This window comes from Curcuma longa, chromosome 18 (genome assembly GCF_044706935.1).
Source record: "Curcuma longa cultivar G26 ecotype Majalengka, Jawa Barat chromosome 18, ITB_CL_G26_1.1, whole genome shotgun sequence".
NCBI lineage: Eukaryota > Viridiplantae > Streptophyta > Magnoliopsida > Zingiberales > Zingiberaceae > Curcuma > Curcuma longa.
This window is the reverse complement of record NC_133878.1, coordinates 1248918-1266538: the sequence shown is the minus strand read 5'-3', so window position 1 is coordinate 1266538 and position 17621 is coordinate 1248918. Positions and strand designations below refer to the sequence as shown.

At 36.8% G+C, this 17621-nt stretch overlaps 2 protein-coding genes across 6 annotated transcripts; one reads left to right on the top strand and one right to left on the bottom strand.

Moving 5' to 3' along the window:
• Positions 1-879: 879 nt before the first annotated feature.
• On the top strand, positions 880-3432 carry LOC141812162 (UDP-glucose 6-dehydrogenase 4-like). The gene is made up of 2 exons (XM_074700199.1): positions 880-967; positions 1789-3432. Exon 2 carries the CDS (start codon positions 1804-1806, stop codon positions 3244-3246), a length of 1443 nt encoding a protein of 480 aa, XP_074556300.1. The 5' UTR covers positions 880-967; positions 1789-1803; the 3' UTR covers positions 3247-3432.
• A 177-nt stretch (positions 3433-3609) lies between these two features.
• LOC141812161 (pentatricopeptide repeat-containing protein At3g29290) lies at positions 3610-12218 on the bottom strand. Of its 5 annotated transcripts, none has more exons than XR_012600250.1 (5): positions 10473-10623; positions 8567-10386; positions 4427-4593; positions 3918-4260; positions 3610-3811 (listed from the first exon to the last, which is right to left on the bottom strand). XR_012600250.1 is itself a non-coding variant. In XM_074700198.1 (4 exons), the coding sequence occupies exons 2-4, from the start codon at positions 10187-10189 to the stop codon at positions 4221-4223; spliced, it is 1830 nt and encodes a 609-aa protein (XP_074556299.1). In that variant the 5' UTR covers positions 10190-10300; positions 11981-12218; the 3' UTR covers positions 3896-4220. The 5 variants fall into 5 exon arrangements, 3 of the variants coding, with proteins under 3 accessions (XP_074556299.1, XP_074556297.1, XP_074556298.1); XR_012600249.1 differs by lacking the exon at positions 3610-3811 and having other exon boundaries at positions 3896-4058; positions 4150-4260; XM_074700198.1 differs by lacking the exons at positions 3610-3811; positions 10473-10623 and adding an exon at positions 11981-12218 and having other exon boundaries at positions 3896-4260; positions 8567-10300.
• Positions 12219-17621: the final 5403 nt, after the last annotated feature.

Genomic DNA, 17621 nt, shown 5'->3' with positions numbered 1-17621 from the left:
CGAACAAGTTGAGTGGTTTAGAAGCCGAGCTAGATCGATCATTTGAGCGCGGTCGTGAGATGGATGGCTCGAGTGGACTGTATTAGGTACATAGCATTAATGAAAAGAGAAAATTATAGCCTAAATAGGTTGATTTAGCTGAATGACTTGACCAAATAACTTAGTTAGGTCATGCATAGACTGATTGTATTGGGAAGAATAAAAATGAATGAATTGGAAAAGCATAAGATTGAGTAGGAGAAATAGATTAATTATTGAATTGATGGTTAATTGAGTAAGTTGAATGAAACATTTCCTATACAAATATTTTAGTATCAAAATGTCTCTTTTTTATCATTACTTGCAAAAGTGAATTAAGGTTCTTCTTCTGCAAACCTTAGTGAAATAAGGTTCATTTGATTACTATTTCTATTATGGTGAGTTTTAATTTACACATACTCTACTTATATTTTTATTGTTTTATACATACTCAACATTATTATATTCCATTAATAACTAATTCATTTATGTAAAAGGTGGAATTCATCATCCTAGCAGTTTCACACGATCGGTTCTATGATTATTTGTGAGAAGATAAATCAAGAAACTACAATTGATCACAACGAAGAAGGATATTATCTCGACCTCATCAATTTGAATTCGATTTATTTTTACTTTATTTTATCTAATTAGCTGTTATGTTTATGCTGACTTACTCATTTATTATATAAATATTGATATAATTTTTTAAGACACGGATTTGATATTAGGAAAATTAAAAAAAAAACAAGGGTTAGGTAGATCATGACATGGAGCTTTGACTTTTTTGTTGTGCCGGGCATGCGTGTTGCTATTTAAGGCCCGGTTCACTTCCGTCTTCCCTACACGAGAAGCTCTGCATCTCTCGCCACTTTCTTCCGCCTCTCAGATCTCGCCCTTTCCGTTTACTGTCACTTCATCGTGGAAGCGGAGGCGCGCATATCTCCAGGTAATTTTCTCACTAGATCTGAAGCTTTTCGTCTGCTTGTCGTCTTGAGATTCGCGATCTTCTGCTTTACAGCTCCTTGATCGTAATGTACATGCCTTAGATCTGTCTACCCTTTGCGCGATTTCGCTGGTGAACTAAATTGTGTCCGGGGGTTTCGTGGGAATTTTGGATCTAAGCAACTTTTAGCATAAATTTCGTGATCAGCAGCGTGACAATGAAGGATGTTTCGGATTGAATCTGATACTTTAGGAAGATCTTACCAGGATGCACATCCATTTATCTGTTGTTTGATTAGTAAATCTGATATCGCTGGTATTTTTACAGATCGGATCTTTACCTATCAATTGATGGGAAGCATTGGGGTTATGAAATACCTTTTTTTTTTTTAAGATCTGCAACGGATCTAAAACTTAAAGCCGCCTTTCATTACAATTTTGCTAAAGATTTCGTTAGATCATATAGGTTTATTTGATCTCTCTTTTTTTCATCTTTTCTCAACGACTATATCAGCCGATTTTTGAAATTTTTTCAAGGATTTTCTTTTCATGCATTATACCTTTAACTTCTGAATCTGTTTATATACCTTGTCATTATAAAATCAATGTATTATTAGTTGATAAATGTTCATATTTGCTAGAAAGATGTTTGAGTTGATTCATCGATAAAACAAAAAACAAAAAAGTTATCGTTTGTGTTTTTGTTTTATTTAGGAATTTAATCGGGTTGAAGATCTGTGATTATTTGATTCATTACTTATTATATATCAATCAGTACTTTTTGCATTCACTGACTAGAATTTGTTTTTCATTTAATTGATTCAGTCCATCTAAACAAAAATGGTGAAGATTTGCTGCATCGGTGCCGGCTATGTCGGTGGCCCAACAATGGCTGTCATTGCTCTGAAATGCCCTTCCATTGAGGTGGTAGTTGTAGACATTTCCGCTGCTCGCATTGCTGCATGGAATGGTGAGCAGCTTCCAATCTATGAGCCTGGACTCGATGAAGTTGTGAAGCAATGCAGAGGGAAAAACCTATTCTTTAGCACTGACGTGGAGAAGTATGTTCGTGAGGCCGATATCATTTTTGTCTCAGTGAACACACCCACCAAAACCCGTGGCCTTGGTGCTGGCAAGGCAGCTGACCTCACCTACTGGGAGAGTGCTGCTCGGATGATAGCCGACGTCTCACAATCTGATAAGATTGTGGTTGAGAAGTCCACCGTCCCTGTCAAGACTGCTGAGGCTATTGAGAAGATTTTAACCCATAACAGCAAAGGCATCAACTACCAGATTCTCTCCAACCCAGAGTTCCTCGCAGAGGGTACAGCAATTCAGGACCTATTCAGCCCCGATCGTGTCCTCATCGGTGGTCGGGAAACTCCAGAGGGTCAAAAGGCTATCCAGGCGCTAAAAAATGTGTATGCCCATTGGGTTCCTGAGGAAAGAATTATCACTACCAACCTATGGTCAGCTGAGCTATCCAAGCTTGCTGCTAATGCTTTCCTAGCTCAGAGGATCTCATCTGTGAATGCCATTTCAGCCCTCTGTGAAGCTACAGGGGCAAATGTAGCTGAAGTGGCTTATGCTGTTGGCAAGGACAGTAGAATTGGGCCTAAGTTCTTGAGTGCAAGTGTTGGTTTTGGTGGCTCATGCTTCCAGAAGGACATTCTCAACTTGGTTTATATCTGTGAATGTAATGGCCTCCCTGAGGTGGCCAACTACTGGAAGCAAGTCATCAAGATCAATGACTACCAAAAGAGCAGGTTCGTGAACCGTGTTGTCTCTTCCATGTTCAATACAGTGTCTGGAAAGAAGATTGCCATTCTTGGCTTTGCCTTCAAGAAGGATACCGGCGACACAAGGGAGACTCCTGCAATTGATGTTTGCAAGGGCCTGATAGGTGACAAAGCCAAGATCAGCATCTATGATCCGCAGGTGACTGAGGACCAGATCCAGCGTGATCTTGCCATGAACAAATTTGATTGGGATCACCCTATCCACCTGCAACCAATGAGCCCAACCGCTGTGAAGGAGGTGTCAGTGACCTGGGATGCTTATGAGGCCACTAAGGGGGCACATGGAGTTTGCATTCTGACTGAGTGGGATGAATTTAAAAAACTGGACTATGCAAAAATCTATAGTAAGATGCAGAAGCCTGCTTTCATCTTTGATGGTCGTAATGTGGTAGATCCCGAGAAGCTTAGGGAGATTGGCTTCATCGTTTATTCGATTGGAAAGCCATTAGACCCATGGCTCAAGGATATGCCTGCCGTGGCCTGATTGGGGGATCCGGTAATGAACGACATATGGCGAAGCTCTTAGATATGATAAATACTAGTTTTCGTGGTTCAGAGTGAGAATTCTTCCTTCCTAATCGTTGTCTTGTGGCCTGTTGTCTAGGCAATATTAGTTTAAAAGATGTCGATTACACTATTGTCTTGCTTCTGTTGCTATACTTTTTGAATATCTTTTGTTGCGTTACATGGGAGTACTGATTTTTTTTTTTGTTGACTAGGTAATTTTACAACGACAAAACTATGAAATGGTTCTTTCTTGTCGCAATGGTTGATCCAGAATATTAATGCTAATAATAAGATATTAAACAGTTGCAGATTATCGGTGAGAATCTTCTGTGGGATCGGACCGGTCACCCTAGGGATTGCGTCCATGAGACTAATTGAGATTTATCATTTTTTTTTGTTCAGGCAAACGAGACGTATCCCAATAAACATACCTAAAAGCATCTCAGCATGTGAAAAGCGTTTAGAGGTGGTCAATAACTTTTGCTGCTCGATCTCCTTGTGATTTCATTTGACAAATTATGTTGCAGATTTATTCCTTTGATCTGCAGATGACATTATCTAGTTAATAATTCACAATTTTTTTTTCTTTGAAAAAAAAATCAGAAAAAAATATTCTGGAAATACAGTTCAAGATAATCCATCATTCACCAAGATGTGGTCCTTCAACGTAGTACATTTTCATGTGGTTTTACGTACATTATCAGGAACATATACATTCATCAGCCTGAATGCTTCAGCGTGGTATTTGATTAAGATTATAGTTATTCACTTCTCATCTGACTGATGGAACTGCAGCCAAAATTCCAAAGAGTTTAACAGCCTAAGATGGGCTAAATATTACTATAGTTCATAGCTGCTTAGAAATCATCTGCTAACCTACCTCAGCCTCAGTTATTCCGCAATAACCGGCACGTCCACGACAAAGGCATTACGGAGCCACAATAGTTGTTATCAGGAATTCAGTGACTTTGTCTGAGGTTTTCGTCTATGCCTGCAAGGAGGTATTATTTGTGAAATTTACAACTATGCTAATGCAATAGTTGAAAGAAACAATTAAAATTATATCTACAGAGGTACAATCAGTCACATATCTTTGGCGAAGCATGCTATTTGAGAAATTCAACAGTGGTTTAGTCCAAGACTGCTTGAAGATTTACCTACTATCATTTGGCAAGTGCTGTAGCATCAATGCCCTTGTTTTTCCGTCAGGTTTGAGCCCAATGCTGCGCATCTTCTTGTACAGTTTTATTGCTACTGAAATCTTGCCGCGTAAACACAGCCCATGAACTAGTGCATTGTAGATGGAAGAATTTGGTGAAACACTCTGTTAGATCCAAGAAGACACAACATGAATAAATTTTCTCATAAGAGTACTAACAATTTACATGTACATGATAGAAACAGCAAAATTCACCATTTGTAGTTAGAAAAAAGCATAAGGTATTCAAAGGTGGTGCAGACAGAAATACTTGCTGCTAATATAAATTATGATTACAAATGAGCCTGATCTGAACTCAAACATCTTGATTCTTTTATCTTTCTCAAAGCTAGTCAGTACGAGCTGAAATCAAACTACTAAACAATACTTGTCCAAAAACTTGTTGAGATCAGCTGAATGTGTGATCACAGCGAGATCAATTTTGCACTGGCAACAAAAGTTAAACTCATTTTTGAATTTATTAAAGCTGTCATACATCAATTCAAACACATCGATTTGAAATTTATTGATTTCTTATAGGCTTCAGAAGGAATTTAATCAAACTCCTATATAGGTTTGTATGGAGTTTGATTAATTACTGAATCTTTACATATGAATATTGGAATCATAATCCAACAAGTAATATTTGGCCTCAATTACTTAAATCAATCCAACAAGCAAGCTTGTTAATTAAGTGTTCATGTTCTTTATTTGTTAACAGTGCATGGATTTTAAGCAAACCTTATTGGTCAGTGATCCATGTTTGTCTTTGCAGCCAAGCATAGAAATGTTAAATGCTTTCATACTTACATATTGAAGTACTGAACAAATATAAATAATTCTCCTCTAGACATGAGTACTAAACCTGTTCATGAACATTTAATATGCGGAAACTGTTCTAATGTTTGATTAAAACAATGATGCTTAGCAGAGTTGTGCAATGGTGTTAAACACACAATTAAGCCAACATTGAGACCAATGAGAGCTGCATTAACATAGGCGATGCTACACACTTTGTCATATTACATGGGTATTAAATTATTGCATCAAATAGTCACACATTGGTTTCAAATTGGGTATTAAATGTTGGGGAAACAACTCATGTCTTGTGATTGGGTTCAACCACGTTGTTTTGATGTGTTGGCAATATGGTTTAAGTTGGTCTATTTTATATTTTGATATTTGCATCTAGTATGCAGAAACTTGAATAATGCACATAGTGATTGTGAGATCATGTGCTCAAAGGCTTGAATCAAGTTGAGCTCGTGGAGATTGTGAACATAACGATCGTGGTGACCACGTGCTTGAAGACTGGAGGCATAAATTAAGTGGAACATGGAGCTTGATGGATTCAATGGGATCCAGTTGTGGATATGTAGATCGTGGAGATTGTGTGCTTGAAAGCTTGACTTGGATTAAATTGGTGAATTGAAGCTCAAGGAGAAAGTCGATAGGATCAAGAGTTGGAGGCTTGGATTGAGGTGCTATTTGGATTAAATTGGTGCACTAGAGTTGACAGAGTTCAAAGCATCAGAATCATGACGAGTTACATTGAGTGATTGTAACCTTTGATTTTTGTCTTTGGGCATGTAACATGTTATGTTGTATAATAATGTGATTACCTAATAGTAGATGACGTGCTTAGGGTTTGATGGTCGTGAAACCTTCAACCCTTGGGATGGTTTCCCAAATATTTTGCCAAACTTGAATCTCAACTTTTGTGTAGGCTCACAATGGAGTGTTAGCCAAGTGAAGGAAGATTTCAAAAGTTATCAGTCGATTGAAACTGTTTCCAACCAATTGGACTTGCTAACTATCAATTGACTGAGCAGAGGCTTTGAGCAAATAGAGTGTTTCTGTTCAAACAAGAGGTGATCGGAAAACTATTTCCAATAGACGAGAAGCTTGAGTAGTCCACCACAGGTAATTTTCAGGTGACTAGCGATACAGTTGTTATCCAACAATCATTTATGCATCTAGTCGACTAGAGGCAACTGGAGTGATTTTTCAATATATAATTCTTTGAGAGCTTTTGGGCATTAAAAACATATTCTAAACATCAAATCTTCTAGGCTCATACTTGATAAGTGCTCAAAATGATCAAAGAGCTTGAACATGGATTGATATGGTTTTGTCATCAAGTTGTTAGTAATTTGTTATCACCCTTTACTTTTTATTTCATTATTTAGGGTTAAAGGTTTATTATAAGTGTAATCCTTGTTAAGTTTCAAACTTGTGATAACCCTATGAAATCTCATTAGTTTAAGTCAAGGTGCATCCTTTTTTCTAGAGGTTTACCCTAAATATTCTACATTTAATCAACTATTTATAACAATTTTGTTAACAACATAAGTCTCCATATTCAATACTACAAACAAAGAACCAATTAATGTTGAAGAGGAAATAATTTTGAAGAAATTAAATTGAAGATAAATTCCAGATTGGTGTGTCTGCAATAAAAAAATTAAAAAATATTCAAGATTTACACATCTGTAATAAATCAAAGATTTGATTGCACATTTAGACTAAAACATAAAACAACTAGCGTGTGGATTAACATTTCAAATTTCTCAAAACTAATCATGTAACATATTGCATAAATGATCACAAAAATATCTCTAAACTAACAACGAATAGGTTAATATAATGAGTGATATCACCCATGTCATTCTATTAGATTAAACTCATTCAATTTATCATTTCAATAGCATCAAACTAAAAGGATCATATACTATTCTCTATGTGAATTTTAAAATACTAGACTGTGTTATTGTGTTGGTGTCGAACAAAGAAAGTTTTAGCTGTATTGATCTGATGTGCTTTTAACTGAGATAAATTAATATTCCTGCACATAATTTATGAAATAGAAACATCATGCTTAAATCAGATTGCCAATAAGTAAGCAAGAACAAAATATTAAAAAGGAATAAAATGTCAAGAATCACAAAAGCAAGCCATGCACTGTGTAAGGGAGATGGACAAAAGAGCCTACCTCATGAAATCCAAAAGATGACACATCTTTTATTTCTCCAAAACTTTTAAGTTTCTTTCATAAAAATAAATTAGTTGGAGAAGAGAGTTCATCATATATGTTATAAACGCATTAATAAACTTCTTCAATACGATAATTATAATCTTTTAAGAAATTATTTTTAAATAAAAGTTCTATTATAAATAATAATTTAACATTTTAACTTATTCTACCTACAATAATAATTTTCATAATCAAATAATTTAACAAATATTTTCGAATAATATAGAATAACATTTTCCATGTTGAACCCTTATAATAAGCAAGTTTGCTCCATAATTAATTACGAAAATAATTTAAGTACTATAGGATATTCACAACAAGCTCAAATGCTTGCAATAGGAATATTATATTTAATTAGTTTCAAAATACAAAATAATTTCATGCAACCTTGGCACTGAATATTAATCTATCAAAACAACTTCAAATTAACCAAATCTAGTTAATTAATTTAACCATGAACTAACCACCATCCATGAAATAAATTTTATCCTAAATAATTAATTCTAGAATCTCCAAAGAAAATATTTAATTATTAAAATTAATGTTGAAGCTTTTATAAAATTTTCTTATGTTTCAACAATGAAAGATTTAAGCAACAAATTATAATGTATCTCGAATAATCTTTAAATTGAAGATTTAAGTAAAGATTTAAATAACAAATATATCACATCAACTGAGTAATTTATTTAACAAAATAACCTTATAATAAAAACTAATTTAATCACATTAAGACCCAAATTAAATAAACATGTATAAACCAATCCTAACAAATCATAAAGGAATTAATATTATACATAATAAAACTAAGTTCAATCATATATCAAAAATAAAATACTAATAGCTAGGAATATACAAATTTGTCTTCAGATTTTCATTTGTGTTCTCAAGTTAAAAAAAAAAAAGGTTCTTCACTCCCATCTGATTAAGGCCAATACTAAGGTTTTTGACTGATCGCAATCAAGGAACAAGAACAATCAAAAGATATACAAAAAATCCTTCTTGCATGTTCACAATCCAACAATATGCAAAGTACTTTCCATGATCCAAAGTAAAACTGGCACATACCTCCATTATTTCCTCTAAATCATTCCAAAGAGATCCCCAAATGCATGCTCTTATCAATGACAAGTATGTGAATATATCTGGGGTATGCTTCTGTTCAATCATGTGCCAGTAAACTTGCAGTGCAACTTTTGGCTTCCTTGCAACCTCACAAGCAGAAATTGCATGGTTATAAGAGACAGTAGACATTTCAATTCCACAGTTTTCCATCTCCCACAATATCTGTAGTGAGCGGTTCCATAAACCAAGTTTTTGACAAGACATGAGAGTAGTGTTATATAAGTGAACATTTAAACCAAAATCTTGTTCTTGCCTAATGCCCTCAAACAAATTTATGGCGTCAGCATGCCGGTTAGACTTATACAAAGCACAAAGGAGTGCATTCCATGTGTATCCATCAGGCCTATGCCCAGCTGAGTTCAGCATATCATATACCTTGAATGCAAGTTCAGCTTTTCCAGCCTTCCCCAAGCAATTAATCAGTGAGTTAAAGGCAATAATATTTGGCCTGATGCCATTATCCAACATCTTTTGGAAAACACTGAGACCTAAGTTCCACTTCCCCTCTTTGGTGCACAAAGAAAGAATTGCTCTTAGAATATTTTCATTTGGTTCTATTCCACTCTGAATCATTTCATGGTATGCATCAACTGCTAGTTCGACCTGTCCGCATTGCACGAAAATGCTGACCAATAACTCATAAGTTGTCATGGTACTTCCAACTGAATTCTGGTTGAGCATTCTCCAGAGCCTTTTAGTCTCAATTAAGTTTCTATCTTTCCCACAGATTGTTATCATTGTATTGTAGACAATGATATCAAATTTTCTTGACCTGCCTTCTTCCACAAATTCATTGAACATTCCTAAAGCAGCATTAGCACCTTGAGCACTAGCAACAACTTTGAGTATCAAACTGAAAGTGTGACTAGTAGCAATTCCTTTCTTATTCATTATCTCAAACATGTGCAAGGCATCCTTAAGAAATCCATTGCGCACAAGACTGGATAGGAGAGAGTTACAAGCATGAGAACTAGGGTGAAGGGAAGAGGCTTCCATTGAAGCAAACAAGTCTAAAGCACTGTTAACTTTGTTTGATCTGCTTAGGGCCAAGAGTCTATCTGACAACAACTCTTCATCCTTTTCTTCTAAGAAGTGCTTTGAAAGTTTAAATATCCTCTTGAACTTCCGGCACGAGGGGCTCTGCCCAATCTTCTCACAAAATTCTTCTTGAATAATAGGAGTCACAAGAGGCAGATGCTCTTGGAGATGATCATTCAAATTGAAACTGACATCCTGATCCCATATTGGCAAACTAACTTCTTCTCCAAGTGTGACACCTGACTTATAGTAGCAAACAGAAGCAGAACAATCTCGCCTTGCACAGAATGATAGATTGGTCATTCCGCACATTATCAGTGGCTTGAGTCTATTCAACCTACCGTTTTCACCAATCACCAATAGAGCAGGTGATCTATTCACTGCAAGTCTACTTGGTAGACATCTCTGCTTGAATGGTGAAAATAAAGAGAACTGGAAATATTCCTCTTTCTTAACCAGGATTCTAAAAACAGGAGAACCATCATATGTGGCGCAGATTGTACTACAGCCCCTCAGAAGCTCCATCATATCAAAAAAGTTGCGAAGACAGCACTGAATAGTCTGAAAATTAACACTTGTACTATCACAGAAAAGAATGAAGCTTTTCAGTTCACAGGATGTCAGAAGAGCTCAGGAACCCTAGAGGAAAACAGTAAAGATAGCAATACATAACATTTTTCCCTGATGAAAAGAAACCTAACCATACAGATCCAGAGATTGAACTACTGCAAAATAAAAATAAAAATCAAATTTTGAAACCAATTATACAATAGAACATTTCAATGATGATTTTCACAAATTTAAGAAGCACCTGTGCAAACAGTGGATAAGGCAATAACAATATGGTTGATCGAGTGGATTCCAATTTCCAATTTTGATATTAATCAGAGCCAATTTTGAAAAGAATCCGAAAGCAGACGATACATTAAAATACATATTCTTCTCAAACTCATAAGCAGGAGCTGTAACAGCAGTGAAATGAGGACGTTAAGTCAAATTTGCACAGACTATAGAAAAATGTTAAGGAAACTATATCATTTGAGGAGCACTATGATACAGTAATCAGAGAATTCTAAGTGTTCCCTGAATAAGGACTCAACCAAATACAATGTCCAATATAATTCCCAAAATCCTAAGTTTGTGCCTTGAATTGGAACAAAGGATGCAATGTATCAGGAGAAAGATACAACGACTGAAATGCACTATGCATTCTGCAAAACGAACATCAAGCAAGATTAACTGCATGCACATCCACAGACAGAAGACTAGGTACTCAAACATTCAGTGTGGGAGGGAGAGAAACAACTGATGATCTAACAAAGAAGCAACGCTGAAGTAGAAGGATAATCTGAAATCACTTTAAATAATTAGACAGCTAGATTCTCCAAAAAAAAATTTGACGTACATTCTAACTCCGAGAATATATACTCAAGGTATGCAAGAACACAGGGACAGTCCAACGCATGGTCTGAAATACACAAGCATATCAAATCAAGTCAAGGACCGATCAACTAGACGATCTACTAACTAAAACTAAACATAAATGCAGCAAACTCTCAAGATATTCATGAAATAAAATCCATACTCCATTTCCATGTCAGTGCCATATTTCAATTACTTATAAAATCTCCAATCATACCTTCACCAACACCTACATATACGGCAAACAGATAACAGTACAAAAACAAAATGGAGAAATCAACCCCAAAGCGCCAGTAACTAGTGTGCTACAAGTAATCAAGGATAAAAAAGATCAAATCCGTCCCGGCCGCCCCCCCCCCCCCCCCCCACACACACACACACACAAGGAAGCTCCACAATCATTCAAAAAGTTTGAATCTTGCAACAGCAGCAGAAAAGGCACTGCAAGTTTTGGCGAATAGGAAACCGAGATTCCGACTTCCGAGTAGTAAATTCGTTCTTTTACTTAATGGGAAGAGAATCGATCAGGAGCATAACTTAGATTCAACCACAAATCAGAATAATCAAAACTAAGTAGAATCGGGAATCGAAATAAACGAAAAGGGATTATTTAGGCATCTCGTGCTCATCGGTGAGAAGATGCGCTCATCTCAGAATATGAAGCAAAATCGAAAGGCAAGACATCGCCAATGGAATCGTAAATCTTCATTAAATTACACGAAATAGAAACCAAAACCCAAAATGAAATCGGAGGCAAAAGCAGAACTTTTGTAGGCGGCGGCGGTAAAACAACGGCAATCGAGCACAAACAATTAGTGATTTCCCCGCAATCAAAAAAACTTGGCTCAACAAATCAAGAAAAAAAAACAAGGGGGCAAGTAGAGGTATTGAACGGACCGTATCCCAATCTGCTCCTGAATCCCAATCTGCTCCCCCAATCACGATCTCGCGGATCATCCATGCGCGGTATTGAACGGACCGTGCGAGCAATCGACATGGCCGAAAAGGCCACAAATTTTTTCTCCAACGTGGATGGAGGAAGAGCAGGGAAAGCAACGGCCACCGCGGGCAAATCGAGGATGAGGGCGACGACGGATCCTTGACGTCGGCTTCGCTCGCTTCCTCTCGTCTCGAAATGGATAGGGATCGATGAAAAATATCGCGTTTTTTTTCGATTTATTTATTTTTCACGACGAGAAAGTAAAAAATATTCTAATATTAGTAGCGATGAAATTCTAATCTAAGTTTTCCGTTATAATAGTTTTTAATTAATATTGAAGTTTATATTATAAAAATAATTAAATAACAAAAAACAGTAGATAAATTCAAATGGAATTCAATATGAACATTAACAATTAGAATTACTAAGTTTATGTTTTAATATAGATCATTTCTTCTGTATGATTGAAATTATTTTTTCAGACGATACTCATGCAAATAATAACAATAAAAGTATAATTGAGTAAGACTTAAAATAAAACAAACTCTCGTGTGTAGGTCATTCTAGAAGTCCTGAGTATAGCGCATCTTTTCTGGAGCTTTTTCAATCGTACGAGCAGAATGTCGCTCGCATTCAGTAGCACCGCAGGATGATTGAGTTGTGGAAAATTAGGATTCCTTGACGTTGGACATTGATGGCCTTATAAAGACGTTTCCGAACGCCCCAGACCGATCCAATCTAATCTGGTTCCATCGGTCTTTATCGAGGACGAGTCTTCCTGATCCGGACGCCTGAACTATCCAGGAGGGCCTGGACCGTCCGAGCGCCCGAAGTATGATCCGGGCGCCTAGAGTGAGTTCAATCAAATTTGACCTGAGTTGACTCTAAACTTGGTTCAGCTGCTTCTGTTTGCTTCTTTTATGTTTTTTTCAATGTTGCTTCTAGCTCCTGGTTCCTACAAAATTAGAATATACACAAACAAGCAACATAAGCCTAATTGTAGTCTGTCTGACCTACTAGGCTTACCTAACTCTTACCCTATAGATCTAACCTACTAGATTTACCCTTACCTAATTTTTAGTTAGGACTAGTCACTCGATAGACTTTTCACCTGCTAAACATTTAGTCATCCTTAATCTGCTTAGATTTTCCTTTGCTTAATCTCTAATTAAGACTTTTTATCTGCTAAACATTTAATCATTCTTGAAATTATTTTAGGCAATGATCGAGGAAACGAAGCGATGAAATTGCATCTCCGCCCCTTTCTTTTTTGACCTCAGCTTGAGCAGGCTCCGAAAACAAACCAGATCGGCGTATTAATCTCGAATACTCGAAACTCAAATAGACCTGCCGATCTCATTCTATCCGTTTGTTTCTAATCCGACGACGACTGATGCAGCACGTACTTGTTATCTTCGGATGGGTCACATGTAGACGCACCATGTGCTCGATGCCTCGATATATGGATGTATTTCTTTCACAATTTTTTGGAAAAACATTTTATTTTATTTTTAGTTGAAAATAAATAATTTTAGGTGCGTCGATTGTTCCTTTTTAAGAGTAATACGGATCTAATGTTTTTTTTCTTTTCTAACGTACCACTAGTATTAAGCCAGTTAGCAAGATTAGGAGTGAGCAAAAATTTAGTTAAACTAAATAAATCAATCGTACTGATCGAATTTAAAATTTTAATTCAGTTATTTGAGAATTTCAGTTATTTTTTCTAAAAAAATCGATTAATTCGGTTTGATTTTGATTTTAAAATTTCTTATTCGATTAAACCAAATAAACCGAATTAACTAAAATAAAAAAATAATTTATAAATTTCTAAGTAAGTAAATTTATAAATTCCTAATTAATTGATAAATTTTTTATAATATTTAAATAATTCAATTATTTCGGTTAATTCGATCGAAAATCGAATTAATAAGCTTTTTATCAGTTTGATTTGTTCGGTTTTTATTTGAAAATTCAGTCGATTCGATTAGTTTTAAAAAATTTAATTCGGTTCGATTTTAATTAATTCAATTCGATTCGATTTTAATCAAATATTCATCCTAAGCAAGACACATCCACGTGCCCCTATCCTAAACCCCGAGTGGGTTGCAATCGCTTGAGCACACCCGAGCTCTTTGTCCGCTCGAGCATCGTCGTGAGTCCCATCTCCGGGAGCAATGTGGCCCAGCAAATTCGTCGTAACTAATTCCTTTCCAAGTCAATGAACTTTTTCCTCTGTTTCTCATCACGATTCACCACCGTCTTACGTCTACTGATCTCCTCAGATTCCTATTGCAGCAACAGAGAAGAAAAGGGGTGAAAGAGGGAAGGTATGGGAGAAGAAAGAAAAAGGAAAAGTGAGGATATGAGGCCGACTGCATAAGTTTAATGAGATTCATTTTCCATCCCAAGTATTCTAGCCATAAGGAAAGAATAGAATTCTTCCTAAATGCCTAAAGTAAGGAGGGTGTGGGACCTATTACATAATGTTGGTGCAATCAGTCTATAAGATTTGATATTTGTTTGATCAATATATTTAATGGGGAGTCTGGTCAAAGTTGACTATGTTAGTGTAAAATCTAAATAGATCAAAGTTGATCGGATACTTATGAGAAAGTCTTAAGAGTGACTAAATATTTGATAGTGAAGTGAGAAGTCCTAACAAGTCAAGATTGACATAAATAAGAGTGAGAAGTCTTGATAGGTCAATCTTGACTTACACATGTGAGAAGTCCTGATAGGTCAAGATTGACCTACATAAGAAAAAAATCTAAATATATCAAGGGTGATCGAATGCTTGATAAAGATAAAATTCTAGAGAAGTGAACCCTTCGTAATGAAAAGACTTAGAGGAGTGAATTCTAAACAAATCGGAGGTGTTCCAGATGATCGAAAGTCACCAAGTCAGCCTGATTTGGAGTCTAAGTGGATCAAACTTGCACCCAAGTCAACGAAGGTTCGAGCGATCACAAATGTTGTTGATCTGTCCGACTTTTTGCCTATCATCAACCCATTCCGTTCTCAATTGGATCATTTTAACGTTGTTTGTGGGAAATCCAAGCTAAGGCGTTGAGATAAGAGATGCCCAAAGAAGTCATGAAGAAAGAGGACTTGCTGCCGAAGGAAGGGGTCTTGTTGCATGTCCAAAATTGACCGCCCCTCCCTTAACAATGGAGGGTCTAAGTTAGCTAGTATGGGTTACTATAGAGGTCCTCCGATGGCAGCTCTCCATAAATCCTCCATTTCAACTCATCAAGAGGAGCGGTCTAGGGAATTGATAACCTAGGAATCATTCGGGAGATTTCAAGAACGGAACAAGTTAAGTGCTCAGATAAAAAGAAGGAAAAATCATTCTTATGAGACAACCATTTTTTGAAGACAGCATAGCGAAGGAAGTGTCGAGTCACTTCCAACCGCTTCAAATTGGTGAATACAATAAAGCTTTCGACCCAGATGAACATTTGTATCGATTTGAGAATGTCGTCTTGTAACATCAATATTCGAAGGGAGTGAAATGTTGGGTCTTCCTCACCACCTTTGTCAACCCAACACAATGATGGTTCAATAGGTTGAAGCCCAGCTCTACCCATTCTTTTGAGAAATTTAGCATAATATTTTTATATCATTTCACCAATAGTAAATGATATCGCAAGACTATAACCGTTAATTTGAGTTGGGCCCGTTAGGTAAGCCCATCCCGCCAAATAATTTATACGGATTAGGTTGAAATTTTATCAATCCATTTTAAGGTGGGTTCAAATGGGTCGACCTGCCTAGGCCTGCGACTCATGTAGATTAGCCCATGGCGAGTTTGGATTGGCCTGCAGGTTGAGAAAACTTTTATTTTTATTTTTTTTTAAAATTTAAAATTAAAATAGAAAGTCAATGGATTAATGGGCTTGATCCGTGTAAATCACAATTCAAGTTTAAAAATTTTAACTTGATTGATTTAAATTGTAATCTAAATTTAAAATTTTTAATATTTTTTATTTTTTGAAAGTCAATGGATTTATTTTTTGAGTTGGGTTGGGTTGGAGATTTTCCAACACAATAAGTTGGTGGGTCGGCTCGTCCCATCCCGCCATATGACGAGTTTCTGGTGGGTTGGTCTGCCCGGCTATGGGTTGACAGCTCTACACAAGATTTCACTCAATCTTTTCTCTCCAAAGCAGCAAGATGAAGAAAACTTGTGGGAGTATATACAACACTTCAATCGGGTGGCTTTGGATGTTCCTACGACCAACTCAAAGATCCTCATTAATGCATGCTCTTAGGGGTTATTGGAGGGGGAATTCTTTAGGTCCTAATGAATAAGCCTCCCGTTGATTATGATGATCTGCTCAGGTGAACCTAAAAGTATATCCATCTAGAAGAAGCATAACATGCAAGAAGAGATAATGTCATTACATCGTCAAGAGATAAAAAAGTGGTCACCCCACCATCTCATCAAAGGTTACCTAAACTTCTTTCTAGCTATGCCTTGCTCAAGACTAAGGATGCAACCATCTAGATGCTAGAGGAAAGCCGACCAATAAGGGGGACTATCGAGAATGCCCATAAAGTATCACTTCGACCTTTCTGTGTCTCGAACAAGGTGTATGGTCATTCTACAGAGATGTATCATCAACTGATTGAGAAAATCTATTAAGCCCTTCAACAACATCGCAAGGCTTGTCCCTCCCAAAGTCAGCCAGCTGACCTCAAAGCAAAAGGTCATGTCCCTCGGATTCCGAAGGCAGAACTCAAGATGGTGGTGTGGATAGGGCCGACCGTAGGACAAGAGAGCCCAAATAGGGAAGATAGAACACTTACAAACTACCTTGGAAGATCAATCCTCCCCACCAAGGGACTATAAATATAATCTCAGGGGGAATGAAAAATGGGGACTCCAATTGTGCTCGGAATGTAGGACCGGTGCTGTGCGAGAGAAGGGGGGTGAATCTCGCTCGTTCATTCGTTCGTTTGACTTTACTATCACACAAAAGCTAGCAACAAAATTAGCAATAATACACAAGAGCCATGGATTTTACTTAATTCCTAGTCCCCCAGGGTTAATACATCCAAGGCCTATGTATGGGAGACGCCCGTCCACTAGTGATCTCCTTTCTGGAACTCTTTTTGAAGGCGGAGAAACTCATCTAATAGTCAATATAATAATAGAAAGTAAAGTACAAAAGAGTAAGACTAAATTATCAAACACTCGAGTCGGTCGATTTGGAAGTCCTGAGCACAAAGCACTCCTCCTAAAACTTCTCTGATTGCAGGAGTAGGGCTTTGGTCACGTTCGACAGCACCGTAGGATGATAGAGTAGTAGTAATTGCATTGTCTCTTGATGTTGGACGTATATGCCTTATCAAGGCCCTTTCGAGCGCTCGGATCCCTTTCCGAGCGCCCCAGACTGATTCAATCGAGATCCGACTCTATCGGTCTTTATTCAAGTTGATTCTTCCTGGTCTGATGCCTAGACTATCTGAGTGTCTAGAATGAGTTCAATCAAGTTTGTCCTAAGTTGACTCTAGGCTTGGTTTGCTGCTTCTGTTTGCTTCTTTTATGCTTTCTCAGTCTTGCTTCCAACTCTTGGTTCCTGCAAGCTTAACATA